Below are 19169 nucleotides of genomic sequence, written 5' to 3' on the forward strand. Positions count from 1 at the left end.
TACAGGTATGTCACAGTGAGACAACAGTAGATCACACGCTGACTTATCTACTTTGTCCATCCGAGGGCATCATCTTTATCACAGGGATGGATTCATTTTCTTTATGACTGCAGTTCCATGCCTGGGCTGCGGCTCCAACAACCTTGGTTGCGGCTCCGTTACCTTGACTGCTACTTCATGCTCTTGACCGTGACTCCATTACCATGACTGCAGTCTTTGTTACCCTTACTGTGGCTTTATCACCATGACTGTGGTGTGGCTTCATCTATTGACCCAATACATAGATTACGATGCGTCTGTATAGAGTCTAACAGTGTGTAAGGATCTCTGCCCTGTGTATAATTAGGGCATCACGTTGACTGTATAAATGTCACCATGAACAAGGTATAACCAGCGTATGAACGTAACCATGAACAGTGTATGACTATCTCTCCATGATCTGTGCACAAGTGTTTCTATGAACTGCGTATTAGTGTCTCAATGACCAGCGTATTAGGCCTCTCCTTAGCAACGAATTAGAGCATCACTTTTACTGTGTATAGATGTCTTCATGACTGCATTGGATTAGGGCATCATCTGTAGCTAGGACCGCATACTAGGCCAGCGTATTCTTTAGTGTCTCTCCTTTTCCAAAAACCCAATACGTGGAAAGGAGATCACATGAAGAGTGTGTCAAAATGACTTCAAGTCGTCCTCTATTTATACTAAAACATAGATGATGAATAGACATGTCTATTGGGCTTTTGAGCCTACATAAGACGTTGGCCGACTTGACAATATGTCTTATAACACAAATAAATTCATAACTCCATGAATGCTTGTCGGAATCAGATGATCTTTAGATCAATCCTACACCTCTTGATGAGAGGGATCCAACAAAAATATCAGCTGCTATAAATAAGATGACCCGCATGGAGTTTGGCCCTAGTTGCCAATTTTAACACATGGTGATATAGAACTATAGTTCGAAAGAACTGCAGATGGGCAGGATCCCTCAAGTGTCCACCTCTCGAATCAATACCTTGCTACAGGAGCCCAGATTAGAAGTAGCAAGATGAACTAGTGTCAATTGATGCAAAGGCGTGTAGCAGTGGCAATTGCAGTGGCTAGGAGCACCAAAAACTGAGCAACATAGAGCTAGAGTTGGCAACAGAGTAGTTGGCACAAAACAGAGTCAGCAGCAGCACAAAGGCTTCAGAGGCTCAGCGCAGAGACTAGCAGCAATCAGAACTCCAACAGATGCATCATGTTGAACACCTGTTCAGTAATTTTGGATGCTTTTTCGTTATTGATGCAATGGCAGCAGTAGTTGGAGAAGGTTGTAGTGTAAATGCAATATTGCAATGGCAGCGCCAGCAACAGCACAGATGCAGAATTTGAGAGGGAGTTGCAGTAAAGATGCAGGGTTGGCAGTGGCAGGGTCAGCAACAGTACAGATGCAACATTTGCTCAGTAGTTGGTGGGCAGCAATGTCAAACATGAGCGGAACAAAGGGGGATGTTGCAAAAAAGGGTGATGCTTCAACAAGTGGCATTACTAGAGCACATTCAGGCTAAGAGGGAGTGTTAATTTCTGGTAGCATCGGATGTGCTCTAAGCCTCAAAATTTGCAGGGAGGTTGGATGTATTCCACAATACCCAAAAATCGTTTTGGGAAATTCGACCCATAGACAGTTTTATTAAAATAATTAATTATTTTTAATGAACGCTTAAGTCTAAACTTAGGGAATTAAAATAATTAAAAGGTATTAATCTAACTATGGGTGAAACTTCTAGAAGAAGACCATGATCATGCCAAAATGATCTAAGCCATTGATTAGAATCTAATCTGGGTCGTTGGTTCTCAACAAAATTATTATAAAAGGAAACTCAATGGGCATTTGGAAAACACATCGAGTGGGAGATTAGAAATCGAATTTCAAAAGGGAGCAATGTAGCAGTTGTCAGAAAGAAGTTCGAAGTGATTTCTTGCAGTGAGGGGCAGGGATATTTCCAGTTGGAGATTTCCCCTGATCCGGGAATACTCAATAGAGGAGGCAAAGAGAGATCTGAGAGAAGCAACAGAGGCTACGTTGGGCAGCATAGGTTGACGCAGAGGCAACACAGAGCCTTGAGGAGATCCGTATTTTTGCTGGAGAAGTCAATTTCTGAAGTCAAAAGCTGGGGTGTGAGGCCGGGAGGACGGAATCGAAGTCTCAGAGGCAAATCGATCAGCAGAAGGTACGACGTTGTCCCTAGACGCTGTGACGCTAGGCCTACACAGTGACTGCGCAGAGGCAGCACAGAGGCAGCAAGGGACAAGCCATTTTGTGGTTGGATTAGCAGGGATCGCCAATGATAGTTGACGTATTTCTCACTAATCTTCTATCAGGCATATTATCTGTATTGGATAGCCAGCAAAGCATCTAGAGATTGTATTCAGAAAACTAATGCTTAGTAATACAAACCCTCAGCTATTGCACCGGTTTTCCCACACTATGTTTTTCCAGGGACATTTGTCCAAAAATCATTGTGTAGATGTGTGTGACGTTTATTTCTCTCCTGTGCTGTATTTATTTTCTGCAGATTTTATTTGTGTAGGCTGCAGTGTATTTAATTTGATATTTGTCGTAGCACACAGCAAGTAAATTGGTTAATCAAATTAACATGTAGAGGAATTAACATCAGTTGCTGCAGTAGGAATCGGGTAACCGATTTTTCACAATTCCTGTGGGTGGAGATTTTTTATCGCATTTGGAAGTGTCATAATACTGTGGTTTTCCATTGGATTTCCCCCAACTAAATTTCAAAAAAAAATATCAAAAATTTCTAATACACTATTGCTTTCTTCAGATATGTGCACAGGCAATCAAAGTTCAACTTGATCTGAATCATTTCATTGAACTTTTGGAGCACCATGGATCTACTAGCAAAGAACCTCCTCCACAGCATCAGAAGCCTAGGAGAAAAAGGATGACAACCCAGTCTGAAATGAGGGATGGTCCCAGACCAGGTATTCCAATACTCAAGCCCCCCCTTGCAATGCCCAAAAATTAGGTAATATCTGCTAGCAGACAATCTATGGTTGCAATGTCAAAACTGCAACAGAAGATTGTTGAAGTTCTTGGTAGCTTCGGAAAGTCTTTTCCATGAGCTCAGTGTCTTATAGCATGTACGAAATGGTTGATGGCCTTTTTAGGTGTTTGTTTGGTGGACTAAGTAATACTCAAGCCCCCCCCCCTTGCAATGCCCAAAAATTAGGTAATATCTGCTAGCAGACAATCTATGGTTGCAAGATCAAAACTGCAACAGAAGATTTTTGAAGTTCTTGGTAGCTTCGGAAAGTCTTTTCCATGAGCTCGGTGTCTTATAGCACGTATTGAAATGGTTGATGGCCTTTTTAGAGGTTTATTTGGTGGACTAAGTGATTTATGACTTCTTTCCTAATTCTAACTTAGAAAAAGTACAATAATTAAAGTCAATTAATTCTTTTGGACTATTACCAAGGATAAACAATAGAATTATTTAAGTGACTTAGATATAATCTCGACCAATCTCGGCCGTCAATCACTTGAGAGATTAGGGATATGAATTTGGCTTAATTAAATTATAAAATAAGTCTAACAGAGAGGTGAAGGCACACGAGTGGATGAAGCAATTTTCTCTACAGAGAGGAGTCAGCTAGCTGCTAGATTGAAAAGAATGGAGAAGTGCAGGGAAATTTCAGGAGTATTTCCAGGTAGCCGAGTTTAGGATATCGAAAGGCTGAGTAGCTAAAGCGTTTTATCCAGTGGGCCGATTTTTCTTATGTACGCAGGGGTCATATGAGGAAGAAGGGAGAGTGCCGATTTGCTGCTGGTGGAGACCAAGTTTCTCCAGGGCTGAATTCATTGGGCTGAATTCTCTAGTGGGGGCAAGTTACAGGTTCCAGCAGTGCATTTTTCCTGTGTATTTTTCTGTGGGCCTAGGCCCAGATTTTCCCAAGGATTTTAATAAAAGAAAATTGTTATGGGTGTATACTTACTCTTGTGATGTGATTGAAAACTCTGATTTTATTTTTCCACTGCAAATATTTTATTTCAAAAATTAAATACCAGTGATTTTATTTTTCCACTGCAAATATTTTATTTCAAAAATTAAATACCAGTGATTTTATTTTCACAGCAATTCAGAATTTTATTTAATAGTTCTGGTAATAAAAGTTGTTGAGGTATAAATAAATTTGGCCTGGTATTGGAAATTGAACAAAGATATACGAGGGGCCCACCTCTACAGATAACCCCGCTCTCTCTAACAAAGGGGTATTTTTAATGTTATATGTGGGTAAAAATTTTAATACCATTCTCTTTTAAAAGAATAACTCGTGCACCCAACAGAATGTCACATAATAATAATAAAGACACTACAGTCAATAAAATTGCCTTAATAGAAAGGCTTCACACCACAACTATAATCATTTATGGTAATACCTTCAAGATTATAGGAAGTGTCGATAGCTCCACCTGTGGAAGCTCTCTGAGTTCACTGTTACCTCCATGGGCTGCATCATCTACCACATCCAATAGAGGTAAATGAGAAATAAGCTTTATCAACAAAATAGACAAGAATATTTGAGAATTCAAACACACTTAAAACTAATGGCTAATATAAGTAATCATGCAACTGTCATCCAAGCAAATCATGAAGAACTATCATCTAAAATATATGGCAATCTTACATGATAGGTGGATACAGTGGCAGTATGAATGGTTTATGGTGCCCACATTGTCAATGTTTTTTCTTACCCAGTTTTTTATAAGTGTATAATAAAATTTTGAATAGGTTTTTATATATATTTCTGTTAGGTAAGGTCAGTTTATAGTATATTACATAGGAAATAGTAGGCTTCTTAGCTCTGATCTGAACTGAGAATTTTGAAACAAATCACACAAAGTGGCTGATCAGATGGGTTCAGAAAGCCATCAATTTTCTACATAACTGGAAATTGTAAATCAAAGTTTTTTTCCTGGACCAACAAAAGAAAACATGCATAACAACCAGCCATAACAATCAGCGATGCCAACTTTCAGCCCAATGGCAATTTGACTACCATGACTTTGTCAGGAACCTCCAGCATATCTGTTTCAGTGGAATAATCTCCAAGAAGGATGGAATGTTCCAATATTAAAATAACAAGGAGAAAATTAACAAACGTCTGCCACTAGCAAATTTTCACATAAAATTTGCAGTCACAAAAAATAAAACACTGGAGTAAGACAAATCATATAGGCACCAACGAAACAGCAAGAAGTGCATTCTAGATCACGCCAATATTCACAATGCAAACACTGCCTGTATTTCAATAAAAGCCAATTTTTCATCAACATGTTCTCCCCTCCAAAGGAGCTAATCTGACAATAATAGACAAGTACAAGATGTGATAATGCAATAATGAATGTTTGGCTATGCATCTCATCAACAAAATATTAATTACAAATTACATATGTATTTTACCCAAATACAATATTAATATAGAAAAAAATATAAACAATGGCTGTCCTTCGATTAAGAGTCAATCTATTCTACTAGTTGAATTTATGTAGCTGGCATACCTGCACATATACATTATTATATTAGTTATTTATCTTCTACTACTGTACATTTTTGTTCACATCATAAGGAATCTATATGTGCACAATATGTAGTATTGGAGCACTTTGGTCTATCCCCTGCAAGTTTCCAGTTTCATTTGAACATATTATTCCATTTCATAGGTTATCAATTTTCTGTTTTTTCCGTCACCTGTTCATCCTCTTATTTTCAACCTCAATCCTTGCCTACTAGTTTCCTACAGCACATATTTGACATTGGCACAATTCGGAATTGGACCCAAAATTGGCAGATAAAACCATTTAGAACATACACATAACCAGGTAAGAGAGCGCAACTCCCCAATGCCACTATGTGGGGGCTTGCTCCTCTTTCCTTTAATAAATCAAAAGAACAATTTCCGTTTCAATCTCAGCACGAGTCATTGAGAGATGATTAAAACAAAATGAGAACTAAGCATCCATATTTTCCCAATGAAACATTATCCTCAGGATGAGTTACTAAATAGAACATGAAGGAGGTAGAGAAACCTAAGAAATTAAACGAATTCTCTTGAAAACATGAAAGAATGACAAAAAAAATGTTTCCTTAATCAAACATTGTACATGTTGATGAACTCCATAAATGAGAGCAAAGTATGGTTAATAACATCTGTAAATGTGCTACAACCAAGTTGAAGGAATCACATGAAAATATAATTCTGCTGAAATCTCCAAAGAAATGTCTCCATACCCATAATTATCAAAAATGCTTTCAAAGGATATCAGCATCAAAACTCAACTGTCAGTTTAATGTTGAAAATAAATGAGAAGCCCAGCCTATTATTCACACCATTGATGAGCAAACAAGGACCTAAGGTTTTTTGGTCAACTGGGAAACATTTACCATGGAATTTTTAAAAAGGCCCAGTGAATGGAAGAAGTAGAACATGACTTTGCCAGGATCATTTGGTTGAAAGTTGCAATGATTAGTTATTAGTAAAATGTAAGGAAACAGATGGGGATGTCAGCTCCTCTTATTAGTCCAGTCCACCCTTTATATAAACAAATCAAGGTGTTAGCTCCTCTTAATCTATTCCATTCTTTATATGACATTAAGGCGCTGACTAAAGACTGTTTTGTCTTCAGCTTCCACACATAGTAAGGTTGGCTCGCTCTCTCTATTGTAGCTTCCACTTCATTATTAAGTGTTAATATTCTGGAGTTAAACCTACTTTTTCTTGTTCCTATGCCATTTGTTTTTACTGTTTTAGTGATAAAATGCTAGGCACTGTTTGCTATTATTCTTGTACTTCCAATCCCCATTGACCTATTTTGGTCAGCATTAGACATTGATGTAATTCCATACACAATTTAAACACATCTTATAGGCATATAAATTGTGAAGAAAACGTGACTTTGCCAAGATCATTTGGTTGACAGTTGCAACAATTAGTTATTAGTAAAATGTAAAGAAACAAATTGGGGGTGTCAGCTCCTCTTAGTCCAGACCACCCTTTATATAAACAAATCAAGTTGTTAGCTCCTCTTAGTCTATTCCATTCTTTATATGGCATTATCAAGGTCAGTGCTGTTGCCATAAAAACAGTTGACAGGAAACAGGCTTGCCCTCTGATTGAGGCGCTGACTAAAGACTGTTTTGTCTTCAGCTTCCACTCATGGTGAGGTTGGCTCACTCTCTCCATCGTAGCTTCCATTTCATTCTTAAGTGTTCATACTCTGGAGATAAATTTAATTTTACTTGTTACTGTAGCATTTGTTTTACTTCTTTAGTGAGAAAATGTTTTTCCAAGCCTCATTGACCTATTTTGGTCATTATTGGACATTAACATAATTTAAACACATCTTACAGGCATATAAATTTTGAAGAAAACACTCTTTACCATTTCCCTGTGATGTACCGGAATGCTCTAAGTCATCATTTATAGAGCGTACTCCAATTTCCAGACCTACAAAACAAACATATTTTTACAAACCTTTGTACAGACTAATAAGAATTGATACCTTCATACCATAGAAAAAACTCGAGGTTGCAAGTTGCAACAAAATACCCACCACCAATGGTAGGAAAATGAATAGATCTTTGGACACTGCATATTTGATCCCTGCAATAGTAGCACCATAAATATCAACCCAGCAAAAACATTATTGAGCTTGACACGTGTAATTACTAGGGAAATATCTCACAAAAATTATTTTTCTTGATGGTTATCATAATTGTAAAAAGCAACTAGAATGACAAGCAACAAAAAAACCAATTTCACAGATAAGAAAGTGATCCATACCATATGAAAGAACAACCCATAGCCTCTTGAAAGCTAAGAGCCAGCTCAGTGGCAATTTCAGGATCACGCCAAGCAATTATTGTATCTGAAATGGGCATATTGCAATTTTAATAAAATTTTATGCGCTAAATTAGCAGATATTAGTTAAGTCAAATCATATTAGGAGAATAAGCGAAGCAATACCTTCTTGTCTTCTATAGATGTCATCTGCAGAGATGCGATGAATAAGTAGAGTTTCATTATCTTCTTCATCTATTACTACTAGACCAACTGACTCTGATCTCTACAAGATAGGAAAAACAGTTAAAAAAGATATCAGCCAAGGTTGATTGAAAGAGCTACCTTAAGATTGCCAAGCCAAAAAAAAAAGACTTAAACTGCACAAAAATGAAATCTAGTAGCAGCAAACAAAGTTGCCTAAAGTTTATCATGAAATAGTTCAAGGAATGCCAATTTCGAATTCCTAAGTCAACATTGGATAAATGTATGCATTTAAATGCAATTTACCCGAGCATAGGTCCATTCAACAGCCAACCCTCACATCTCTCCTCTTGATTCTAATTACGAAGAAAACACTGCCCTAAGATATGTATAAGCACCATTAGGAAGGTTGCACAAACACACTGAGAATTTCCTGCATAAGTAATAACAATACCAGAGGAAACCAATATCCACCAGGAAGCAACCCACAAGATCTGCTCAATAAATCACCTAGACAACATGATAACAATACTCAATCAAGTGAGATGGTTAACTGTAAGGTTGAGAAATCGTTTAAAGTAAATATTTCTAATGCTATTGCACAGGAATACTGCAAAACAAATCTGTATCCACAGATTCAGGCAGAATTGGCCTTTCTCGAAAGTGTTGATTTGACCTCACTCATTCATGACACTGACGGTATTTAGCACAAAACTCGAGCTCCAACAATGTTTATCTATTCTATCCTTATGAAATAAGCAAGTTACAGTCAGCAAGCCACCAAAGTGCCTGTCTAGCCATCTGGTTTTCAGATTAGGCAATATATGCACTTTCCAACCAATGTTACAAACATCACCTCACCAAAAGAATCTGAGGGAGAAGAGTAACAGTTCGACTCAGACTCAGACATAAACTCAGCTAATAAAAGCTAAACAGAATTGAGTTTTTTGTTGTTTCTATAGAGGGGCCCACCATGTTTTTCATCAGGATTGCTAATCAGTACAGTTAAACTTCGAACAACCTGTTTGGTACTCATGGATCAGACTTTGACCAACGTGTACTCATGTGTCAAACTTGTCAGTGGGTCAACTCAGCTCATTTTACATGCCAGGATGAGAATGACTTGCAAGACAAAATCAGTGTTTTGTAACACCAGTATAATGGACCTAATTCACCTAATCAGGCTAAAGAGCACACCCAAGGAAAATGAATTTAATGTGCTCTTAAATTTACTCCAGGTCATAGACATGTTTATCTAGTAAAAACACAAGACCATTTTACCAAGGATGTTGAGCAACCTGACAATAATGTCAGAGACATCTTGGATGATCTTCAATGGGATCAACTCCTTGATTATTATCCTGTAATTATAGCACCAAAAATTCCAATGACTTTGAATCGCCAACAATCAAAAGCTCTTGGCGAATACTAAATAGTATCAAGAAAAAATAAAAGGTTATCCTCATCAGCCCATCTAGAACGTCAAATTTTATGGATTCCACTCAAGACTAGGCTCCTTGAATTATATGTTGATAAAGCTATGTTATGCGCAGTGCAACAGAGGATTCTTAGTGCAGAATGGTTGCTATCTTCCCCACCCATGTTCAAATCCCTGCTAGTGACATGATGAGTTATAATGCCTTGATAAATATTGTTGCAATGCCTTCATGCCTATAAACATTCTTGTATTAGCTTCGAACCTTGTGAACTTCAGTGAGTATACCTGTCGACTGGCCTGATACCAGCAACCTCACTCTAGCCGTTGGGCAGAGAGGGAGGCTGATTTCTTTCCTTGAAACCAACAATAAACCAGAAGAAAGAGAGAACAAAAAAAAAAGATATGTTCGTAAGTTAAATAAAATATTCGACTTCCATGTGTCCTCAAGATTCAATTACGAAAACTGGCCTACAAAGCTTATTAGTCTTGACTCTTAATAATTTCAAGATTTTGAATATTAATGCAAAATACAATACAGATTGCATTACAACTAATTGATATTGATTGTCACAGTACCAATAAGGCCCACATTATAGAGACTGTTTTATTTGTTAAATGATGCAGACTTGTACTTTATTTTGTTTTTCATTTAATACAAGTGACTGTTTATCATCTGTACTTATATTCTTATGTTATCATCTTAAGTGGTGGCACAACCAATTTGATTTTCTTCAAGTTCTTGATTTTTGCTTGCAAGGTGAAAAATAAAAAATTAACTAGCCTCTAAACACACCTGAAGACACTAGAAAACAAGAAGTTTCCTTCCAGTGAGGCTATTGCTCCAGAGATGTTTGATGGCATACACTCACGTCAATACGTATAGAAATGATTTCTGGATAACTATAAAATGCTACTACAGGATAGATAGGCGAGACCTGAGGACATTTCTTAATTTTGTAAGAGCCATCAGACTGGACAATTTATATTTTATTTTTTAAATATTTCTTCGAAAAAAAAAAAAAGCAGATTCTTTCCAAAAATATTCTTCATATTCTATTTTCTTCTCTTCCCTCATAGGCCTCCCTTCAAAAGGTTTAATATAAAAGTGAAGACTAAAAGTACTTTATTTCCCATACATCAATATAAGCTTCTTCCACAGTTGAGTTCAAAATGTGTTCATTAATCACCATTAAAACTAGTTATAAACCTAAGGTTACATGTGCGCTACATTTTTTAATTGCAAAACTGATGAGGGGACAACTTCATATCCCTTAATAAGCTTATGGTTCGAAAAGCTTATGAGTCAAGACTTTGTTGTCGTTTTTAGGGCATGTAGAGCCTAATATATTCATTCCTTTTCATCTGAGAGATGATTAAGGGTGATAGTAGTCAATAAATTGATTACCTAAAGTTGTGCTGCCCTCATATCACTTAATACATCATATCTTCTGTAGTGTTGTATGTGATTGAGTAACTAGATAGTTAAAATGAATGATTAAACAATATTTTGGTGTAACTGGCTTGGGAATAACAAAGTTGTTTGGCTAACCCACAAAGGGCCAGCTCAATTGGCAATGGCCATATTATGTAAAGTATGTGATACAAGGTGTTGAAGAATGTAAATAGTGTCGGTCTTCATAATTGTATTTGTCAAAAGAAAAATTTATTGTAAAAAAAATATTTTTGAAGCATGGTTTTCATGCTCTTTTATTTATTTTCTAGGTCAGAACCTCCTTTGAAGGCTTCTAGTTTTTGTCATGAGTCAAAAGAGTCTTTGTCACATTTATTAGACCCTTCTTGAGCATTTGTATCATGGAAAAAAAATAATTTTGAGTCAAAATTGTCATTTGTCACCTCCTCACCAAGTCGGCTTTGTCCTGGAGAAGTAGGCCCAAAAATAAAATTTAAATAGAGGGAGCTCAACTCAATTGAAATCACGCACTCAAAAGTTTGATCTACAAGAGAAAGAGGACGAAAAAGAGAGCGAAATGCAAAAGGAGAAGACCTAATTGAAGGAAGAAACAAAATCAAAGTCTTGGGCATCTATCTCTCAGACGTGTGAAGTCTTCTAGGGTTTTTGAACAAGTAGTTGGGGGCCGAAATTCGAAAGTAGCTACAGGTCCGAGATTCTGTAGCTGAGAGGTCGAAATTCTAGATTGAAGAAATCGTTGGGGCGCTGACACTTGGAGACTTTGGCAAAATACATCTTCTTGAAGGAAGGGCTGACTTGGTGCTTGTGTTCCTTGTTCTTGTGATCTTAAAACATTTAATATGGTAATTTTTTGAAGAAAAATAACATAATAAAAAAGTAAAAGAAGGCAACATAAATCATAAGTAATTATCAAGAAAAGAGTAACCAAACCCTAATATCTACATGCAATGATTTCTCAACATGGTATCAGAGCTAAGGTGAAAGGACTATTTGAAGATCACTTTGTTGATTGTCATTTGAAGGAAGAAAAAACAACCTTGGAAGAAAAGATCACTCTCTCAATGGCAAGCTATTTGAAGATGGGACTCCACCTCAATGAAAATTGCAGGAAGCTTGTTGGGAAGGATCATCTACAATCTATCGAGGAGAGTCAAGAGTGGAGGATTCTTGGTTGCACTTACAGTACGCTTGATTATGACAATGCATGGATTATTGATAGTGTAGCCTCAAGACATATGACAGGAGAAAATGGACAACTTCATACTCTATCAAAATGATCATCATCACATGCAGTGGAGTTTGGAGACAACAACAGTTATGCAATCAAGGGCCTTGGATCTACATCATTGAAGCTAGGAAGTGGAGCAAACCTACACCTCAACAACATCCTCTATGTCCCATGTTTGAAAAAATATTTATTTTCCATTTCTTGTTTAGAAGATAAAGGAGATAGAGTTGCTTTGTAGATGGTAAAGTTTTAGTTTGGGGAAAAGATTCTAGTTTTGAAAAGGCAAGGGTTATTGGGATTCGTGAAGGAAGATTATATAGAGTTATAACTCCATCGCATCAATCCCTTGTTCATATGGAAATTAGTCCCATCGAACTTTGTCATAGAAGATGTGGACATATTCACTTCAGGATAATACCCTCTCTAAGTCAAATGGTGAAGGGCATCCCCAACATCAAGGAGGACCATGAAGGAGTATGCAAGGGATGTGCCTTGGTAAAGAATACTAAGAAACCCTTTACAAGCAGTGATACAAGGTCTAAGGAGATATTAGACCTCATTCATTCCAATGTATGTGGGCCCATGTCTAATAAATCTCTTGGAGGCCACCAATACTATGTGACCTTCATTAATGATCACTCTAGAAAAACATGGCTATATCTTCTCAAGACAAAAGATGAAGTATTTGAGAAGTTCAAGGAGTTTAGATCCGAAGTTGAGACCTTGACAAAAGAAAGATAAAACTATGAGATCCAATAATGGAGGTGAATAGACTTCGAAAGAACTTATAGCATATTGCAAAGAAGCAAACATTAAGGAGGAGCTCATTGTTCCCTACAACCCTAAACAGAATGGAGTAGCAAAAAGGAAAAATAGAACCATTGAAGAATGCAAAAGGACTATGATATTTGATCGAGATCTACCAAAATTTCTATGGGGAGAAGCAGCCATGACAACAATGTACATACAAAATAGAAGTCCTCATAGAATCCTTGATGATATGACACCATAAAAAACATTCTCAGGGAAGAAGCCATCTGTAGATGATTTTTAAATCTTTGGATGTCCTGCAAACATTCATGTTCCAAAAGACAAGAGAAAGAAACTAGACTCTACAAGTATAAAAGGTGTCTTCGTTGGTTATAGCCTTTAATCAAAGGCTTATAGAATCTACATCAAAGAAGATAGACGAATTGAAGTTAGCAAAGATGTTATATTTGATGAAAATCATGCTCACAAGAAATCCAAGGATATACCAATCAAGTCTAATGAAGAAGATGTACCACTATTTGAAGAAGAAAAGCAACATGACAAGTCAACTACAAACCTCGAGGAAGAAGGACCAAGTGAACCTATTCAACCTACAATTATTCTCAAAATGAAGAAGAGGCCAAATTGATTAAAAGCTACACTTGAAGATGCCGAAGGACATGGAGCAGAAAAAGGAACTTTTAGAGAAAGCAAAAGTCCGAAAAGATATTCAAGGTATGCAGCATACATGACAAAGTTAATCAGAGCAAAACCAACTATCTTTGAAGAAGCCACTCATCAAGAAGAATGGAAGAAAGCAATGCAGGAAGAATATCAACCTATCATGAAGAATGGGGTTTGGGAAATTGTTCCTAGACCTAGTAACAAATTTGTTGTCACTTCAAAATGGATTTATAAGATCAAACATGTCGTTGATGGAAGCATAGACAAATACAAAGCAAGATTTGTTGCAAGGGGTTTCTCTCAAAAGGAAGGAATAGATTATGAAGAAACCTTTGCTCCCACTACCAGGTATACTACTATTAGATCTTTGGTTTCGCTAGCTACAACTATGGGATGGAATATACATCAAATGGATGTTAAAACAACCTTTCTAAATGGAACCATTGATGAGGAAGTATATATTGAACAATCAGAAGGCTTTGAGATAAATAGCAGGGAAACTCATGTTTGCATACTAAAGAAAGCTCTATATGGCTTGAAGCAAGCTCTTGGAGCTTAGTATGCAAGAATGGATGCCTATTTTTTAAAAATTGGCTCTATCAAAAGTTTTGTTAATGCAAATCTCTACATCAAGATAGTGAAGAATAAACCAATCATTATACTTGTATATGTGGATGATTTATTTATTATAGGTTTATGGCGCAAAATTCTAGAATGTAAGAAGTTGTTGGCAGACTTTGACATGAAAGATGTGGGACTCATGCACTACTATTTGGGCTTGGAAGTTTGGCAAAAACCCAGTGAGATATATTTTGGTCAAGGAAAGTACATAATCAAAATGTTACAAAAGTTCAATTTGATGGATTCCAAGCCTATGACTACTCCCATGATCACCAATGGAAAGAAGTTGAGAAGCTCAAACTCTAATCTCGTTGATCGTACAATCTATCGTAAGTTGGTGAGCTCTTTGATGTACTTGGTGAATACCAAACTTGAAATATACTTTGCTATAAACGTTCTTAATCAATTATAGTTGGAGCCTCGTCATGACCATTGGATAGCTGCCAAGCATATTTTGAGATATCTATGTGGGACAATTCATCACTGCCTGAATTATGATGGGAAGGAGATTAAATTGATAGGTTTTTCCGATTCCGATTGGGGTGGTAGTGAGACTGATGGAAGAAGCACTATCAGTGGTTGTTTCAATTTGGGATCCGCAATGATTTCATGGACAAGTAGAAAACAAGATCTTGTGCTTTAAGTAATGTTGAAGTTGAATATGTTGTTGCATTTGAAGTAGGAAAAGAAGCAATTTGGTTAAGAAAACTCTTGTCAGTTTTGCTTGGAAGGCCACTAGATCCTACAGTGATAAATTGTGATAATCAAAGCAGCGTCAAGATGTTTGAAGACATCGTGTTTCATGCCAAGACGAAGCATATCAATAACAAGCACCACTACATTAAAAGTTTGGTGCACGATGGGGTCATGAAGCTATAATATATTCCGACAGATGAACAGGGCGCTAACGTGTTGACAAAATCTCTTCCAAATAATTAGTTTGAATATTTCAAAGGCATGCTTGGATTGGTTGATATTACAGATTTAGTAGATAGGAGAGATGAAGCATCTTGGGGCGACAATATGCTTGGGAGGACATTTGGTCGGCCTTTGATGATGTCATCCCTAAGTAGGGAGGGTGGCATTGGTCTTGGAGCTCCAACCTTGGATACGCACCTAGATCTATAGATTGGTGTTAGAGCTAAATCCTGATGGTACCTAGAGTGGCTAAAACTTAAAACACACCTTAGTCACACCCGGTTAGATGCCCTAGTCATGTATGTAATCTGTAGCATTGCGTGTGATATGACTCTTCATAGAGCATATCATTTTGATATCTTCCATGTACCTCTGTATATATGTAATTATAAATACGTCCCTAATTAAGAGGGGGTGTTGAAGAGTGTAACTAATGTCGGTCTTCATAATTGTGTTTGTCAAAAAAAAAATTGCAAAAGAAAATTATTTTTGAGGCATGGGTTTCATGCTCTTTTATTAATTTTCTAGGTCATAGCCTCCATTGAAAGCTTCTAGGTTTTGTCATGAGTCAAAAAACTCTGTTGCATTTATTAGACCCTTCTTGGGCATTTGTATCATGTAAAGAAATTTACTTTTCAGTCAAAAGTGTCATTTGTCACCTCCTCACCAAGTCGGCCCTGAACTTGAACTGGGAGGCCGAAATTCTGGATTGAAGCAATAGTTGACTTGGTGCTTGGAGGAGGTCCTTGTCTAGGTCAAAAGGGTCTTGGATTGTCTCATCTTGATTTGAATCTACTAGTGGAAGAGTTCAACTGGGTTTTCCCCTAGATAGGGGTTTTGCCCTAGCTAAGCGCCTATATCTTGTGCTCCTTGTTATTGTGATCTTCATAAATTAATTTGGTAATTGCTTGATGAAAGATAACATAATAAAGAAGTAAAAGAAGCCAACATAAATCACAAGTAATTATCAAAAAAAGAGGAATCAAACCCTAATATCTACATGCAGTGATTTCTCAACAAGGTTCAAATCCTCGTTTAGCTCGTCAGCCATGTGTTAGGGTACATGTGGTTTCACCTAGAAGTTATAGTGGTAGTGGTCAGAATCATCCCCGTGTCACACAAGTATGAACCAAACCCAGTTGTCAATTCCTCTAGTCACATAAAAGAATTGAATAGAGACAAATAAAAAAAAAACACTAAGTTGTTTGGATATAATCTGGCTAGTGATTACTAGCAGGTGTGAATCAATTCTTTTAGTTCTATTTTTCGGTGACCATGAGGTTTGGTGACCCCAACCCCCGAAAAAGATCAATCTGAAGACTTCTTTCAATGACATCATATCCCCTTTAGTCTTAAATTTGACTCCAGTCCCAAATTATCTGAATTGCATAAGTACAGATTTAAGAGGGACATTCTACCACAGATAAAAATACAGATTAATCAGATTTCCCTCCAAACATCAAGGCAAAGTGAATGTGCTACCCCTTTCTTATCCATAAGAGAAGCTTTAGTTCACAATCTCTCATTTTGTCACTGTTGCATATCAGAGGGAGAGTCTGTGGTTCACGTAAATTCATTCACCATGCCCTTGTGCAAATTTACATTTGGATCGTGGATATTTAATGTTATTTGATGTAGCAATTCAAGAAATGTGGGAATATGGTCCAACTGGGCCCTTTGCAATGGTGAAATTCAAGTTAGTTTATGGTTTTCTGTTTGCTAGTTTGTCGTCCACCTATTTTGCTGATCTGGCAACTCACAAAGTTGGAGAATTTTAATGGTCAAACTAGAAGTCAATTCTGGTCCAGAGTAGAAGAAGCTGCCAGATTGTCATGGTACACATAACGAGGCCCGGTGCTCAGCTGGAAAAGGCTCTGATTAATCCTTAAATGCCCAAGGATGGTTTACCATTTTCATGGAATAGTGTGGTTGGAAATCCAACATCAACACCTCTAAGACAAGATCCCGTAGTTGAGTCTCCAACAAACATGTCCTTGACTCTATGCAACATCTAGAACTCTTTCAGGGAAAGAAAGGAGCTTCAGGCCCAGAGGCAGATCTGTTTTGAACCAAAGGTCCTGTGTTCTGTGAGCCATCTTCTGAACTTGAAAGTAAACAGGTGCTTCAGTACAACTCCTAGGTAGATTGTACAAGACCTTTATGGAGAAGATTCTTATCTATCTAGAAACTCTGGCCAAAGATGTCTGGAACAACCAGCTTCCGATCTATACTTAGGAAGAGCCACCAGCACCACTGTGACAGAACTCCCCAAGGGGGAACTGACACATCAGTGATAGTGATTTCTATTTTGAAGGTACCATGTTTCTCCATGAACTGTACTGGTCTTAAAGACAACCAATTCTTTTGTTAGTCAATATGGTAGTTTGGGCGCATTACTTAGGTAGGTTATTTGTGAACACTATGTATCTTTTCTTAATTTTGAACTGTGCTAACAGCATAATGCACCTAGCCTCCAGACTGTACTGAAACTCACAACTGAGAGTTCACACTGTGAATGAAACTCTCAATTCAAAGCATAACCAGAAATTTATCAAAAGACGTATTTTCTTTTCAAAAAGTGTAAATTATTAATAATAGCACGTTATTAGTACACTTGCTAATGTTTTGTTAAACATTAGTAATGTAATACATCGTATCAATAATATATATCATCAATACACTAATAACGTCTGAATGTAATAATAATGCATTATTGATAAATTTATATTATTATTAAATTTTTAGTGCTCAATAATATATCATCAATATAACCTAATTCGACATTAATATATTGGAGCCAAGCATACATGTACAGCAGTTCCACACAGATACCTCTTCTTCTTTGCCATACAGATTTCAATTTGTTCTCAAATGTACAGATTCTTTTCATTCACGTAAGATAATTCCTTAAGTTGGAAGGGCCAAAAAAAGGTGAAATGACATGGCCATACAGATCTATATGTGCCAACAAAGATCAGAATGTATTTTATACGAACCTGTACAGATTTTGAATGAACAAGTTCTTTATTGAACCCATTGCATTTGTTATGCCCCAACAACAGAAAATGCACAGGGGGCAGGAGGAGGGGATTATGTTTTCGTGGCATTTGAGATTTCCATACCAAAAACATTTTCAGTACAGAAACTTGCAAAATTAGGTCGTTTCAATGACACTGCTGTCAGACCATCCCCCAGAGAGAATGTTGCTCCAAACAAACAAAATGAGTAACTAATCAAGTTTTGGATTTAACAGGATTATAATCAATCAGCTTTAGGCTCTAGTTTCATTAGCATTAGTAAGGGTAGTTTACTTTGTTATGTTACTCATGTAATGCCAAGAGTAGCCTGTTTGGGGGATGTTAGTACAAGAAAGGGCATCCTAGATTGTGACTGCCATAAGCTGCCTTTATTTTAAGTAACTGTGGTAGTCTATTATGGTTATCAATAGCAGGTTTTTAATTCAATGTGCAAGCAATTTAAGGTAACAGCTTGATTGAGATTTGTGATTGAGTTCATTACTTAACCAAGCAAAATTGTTTCTATAAGTTGAAGTGTAAAGAATTTGCTGTTAACTGAAGTGTCGTCTGATTTAAGCATTTATGTGGAAATGAAAATCTTTGATGTTTCAGAGAAAGAGGAGAAAAATGCAATGTAGAAACTCCTACAATGTAGATTTTCTTTTGAAACCATGAATGAGGCTCGTATCAAGTAGACACTTCTGTAGTCAATGCATGTCAAAACCTATAGAATACAAGAAAACTACCTCATAGAGCACATCGCAAAGATTATCCAATATAGAAAACTGGACCTGAAACAACAACAATCAACGTAGACAACTTTCTAGTCAATTTAAATCGGATGAATGCCTTTGCACACACAAACTTGCAATACCTTTTTTTCTGTTATATCATTATATGGTTTCATCAAAAACGAATGAAAAACAATGTACGACCCTTCAAACACAGAATTTGTTACTGTCAATCTAACGAAAGCTATATTTAATTGTTCATACCCGCATCCTAGAATATCACTAGAATAAGGGACCT

At 36.9% G+C, this 19169-nt stretch overlaps 1 protein-coding gene across 5 annotated transcripts in view; it reads right to left on the reverse strand.

Moving 5' to 3' along the window:
- LOC149247652 (uncharacterized) overlaps positions 1 to 19169 on the reverse strand; it is a 66677-nt gene that overhangs the window by 39286 nt on the left and 8222 nt on the right. For 2 of the 5 annotated variants that reach the window (XM_089458265.1, XM_089458263.1), the window contains exons 3-8: positions 18887 to 18931; positions 8035 to 8134; positions 7852 to 7936; positions 7622 to 7671; positions 7450 to 7515; positions 4448 to 4527 (exon numbers count right to left, since the gene is read on the reverse strand). In XM_089458265.1, coding sequence (XP_089314391.1) covers positions 4448 to 4527; positions 7450 to 7515; positions 7622 to 7671; positions 7852 to 7936; positions 8035 to 8134; positions 18887 to 18931 — 426 coding nt within the window. The remainder of the gene's footprint in view (positions 1 to 4447; positions 4528 to 7449; positions 7516 to 7621; positions 7672 to 7851; positions 7937 to 8034; positions 8135 to 18886; positions 18932 to 19169) is intronic. The other 3 variants (XM_089458267.1, XM_089458264.1, XM_089458268.1) reach the window with 3 other exon arrangements.

Source organism: Pinus tabuliformis, chromosome 7, assembly GCF_031772625.1.
Source record: "Pinus tabuliformis cultivar Carrire ecotype Pingquan chromosome 7, CPIR1, whole genome shotgun sequence".
Classification (NCBI taxonomy): domain Eukaryota; kingdom Viridiplantae; phylum Streptophyta; class Pinopsida; order Pinales; family Pinaceae; genus Pinus; species Pinus tabuliformis.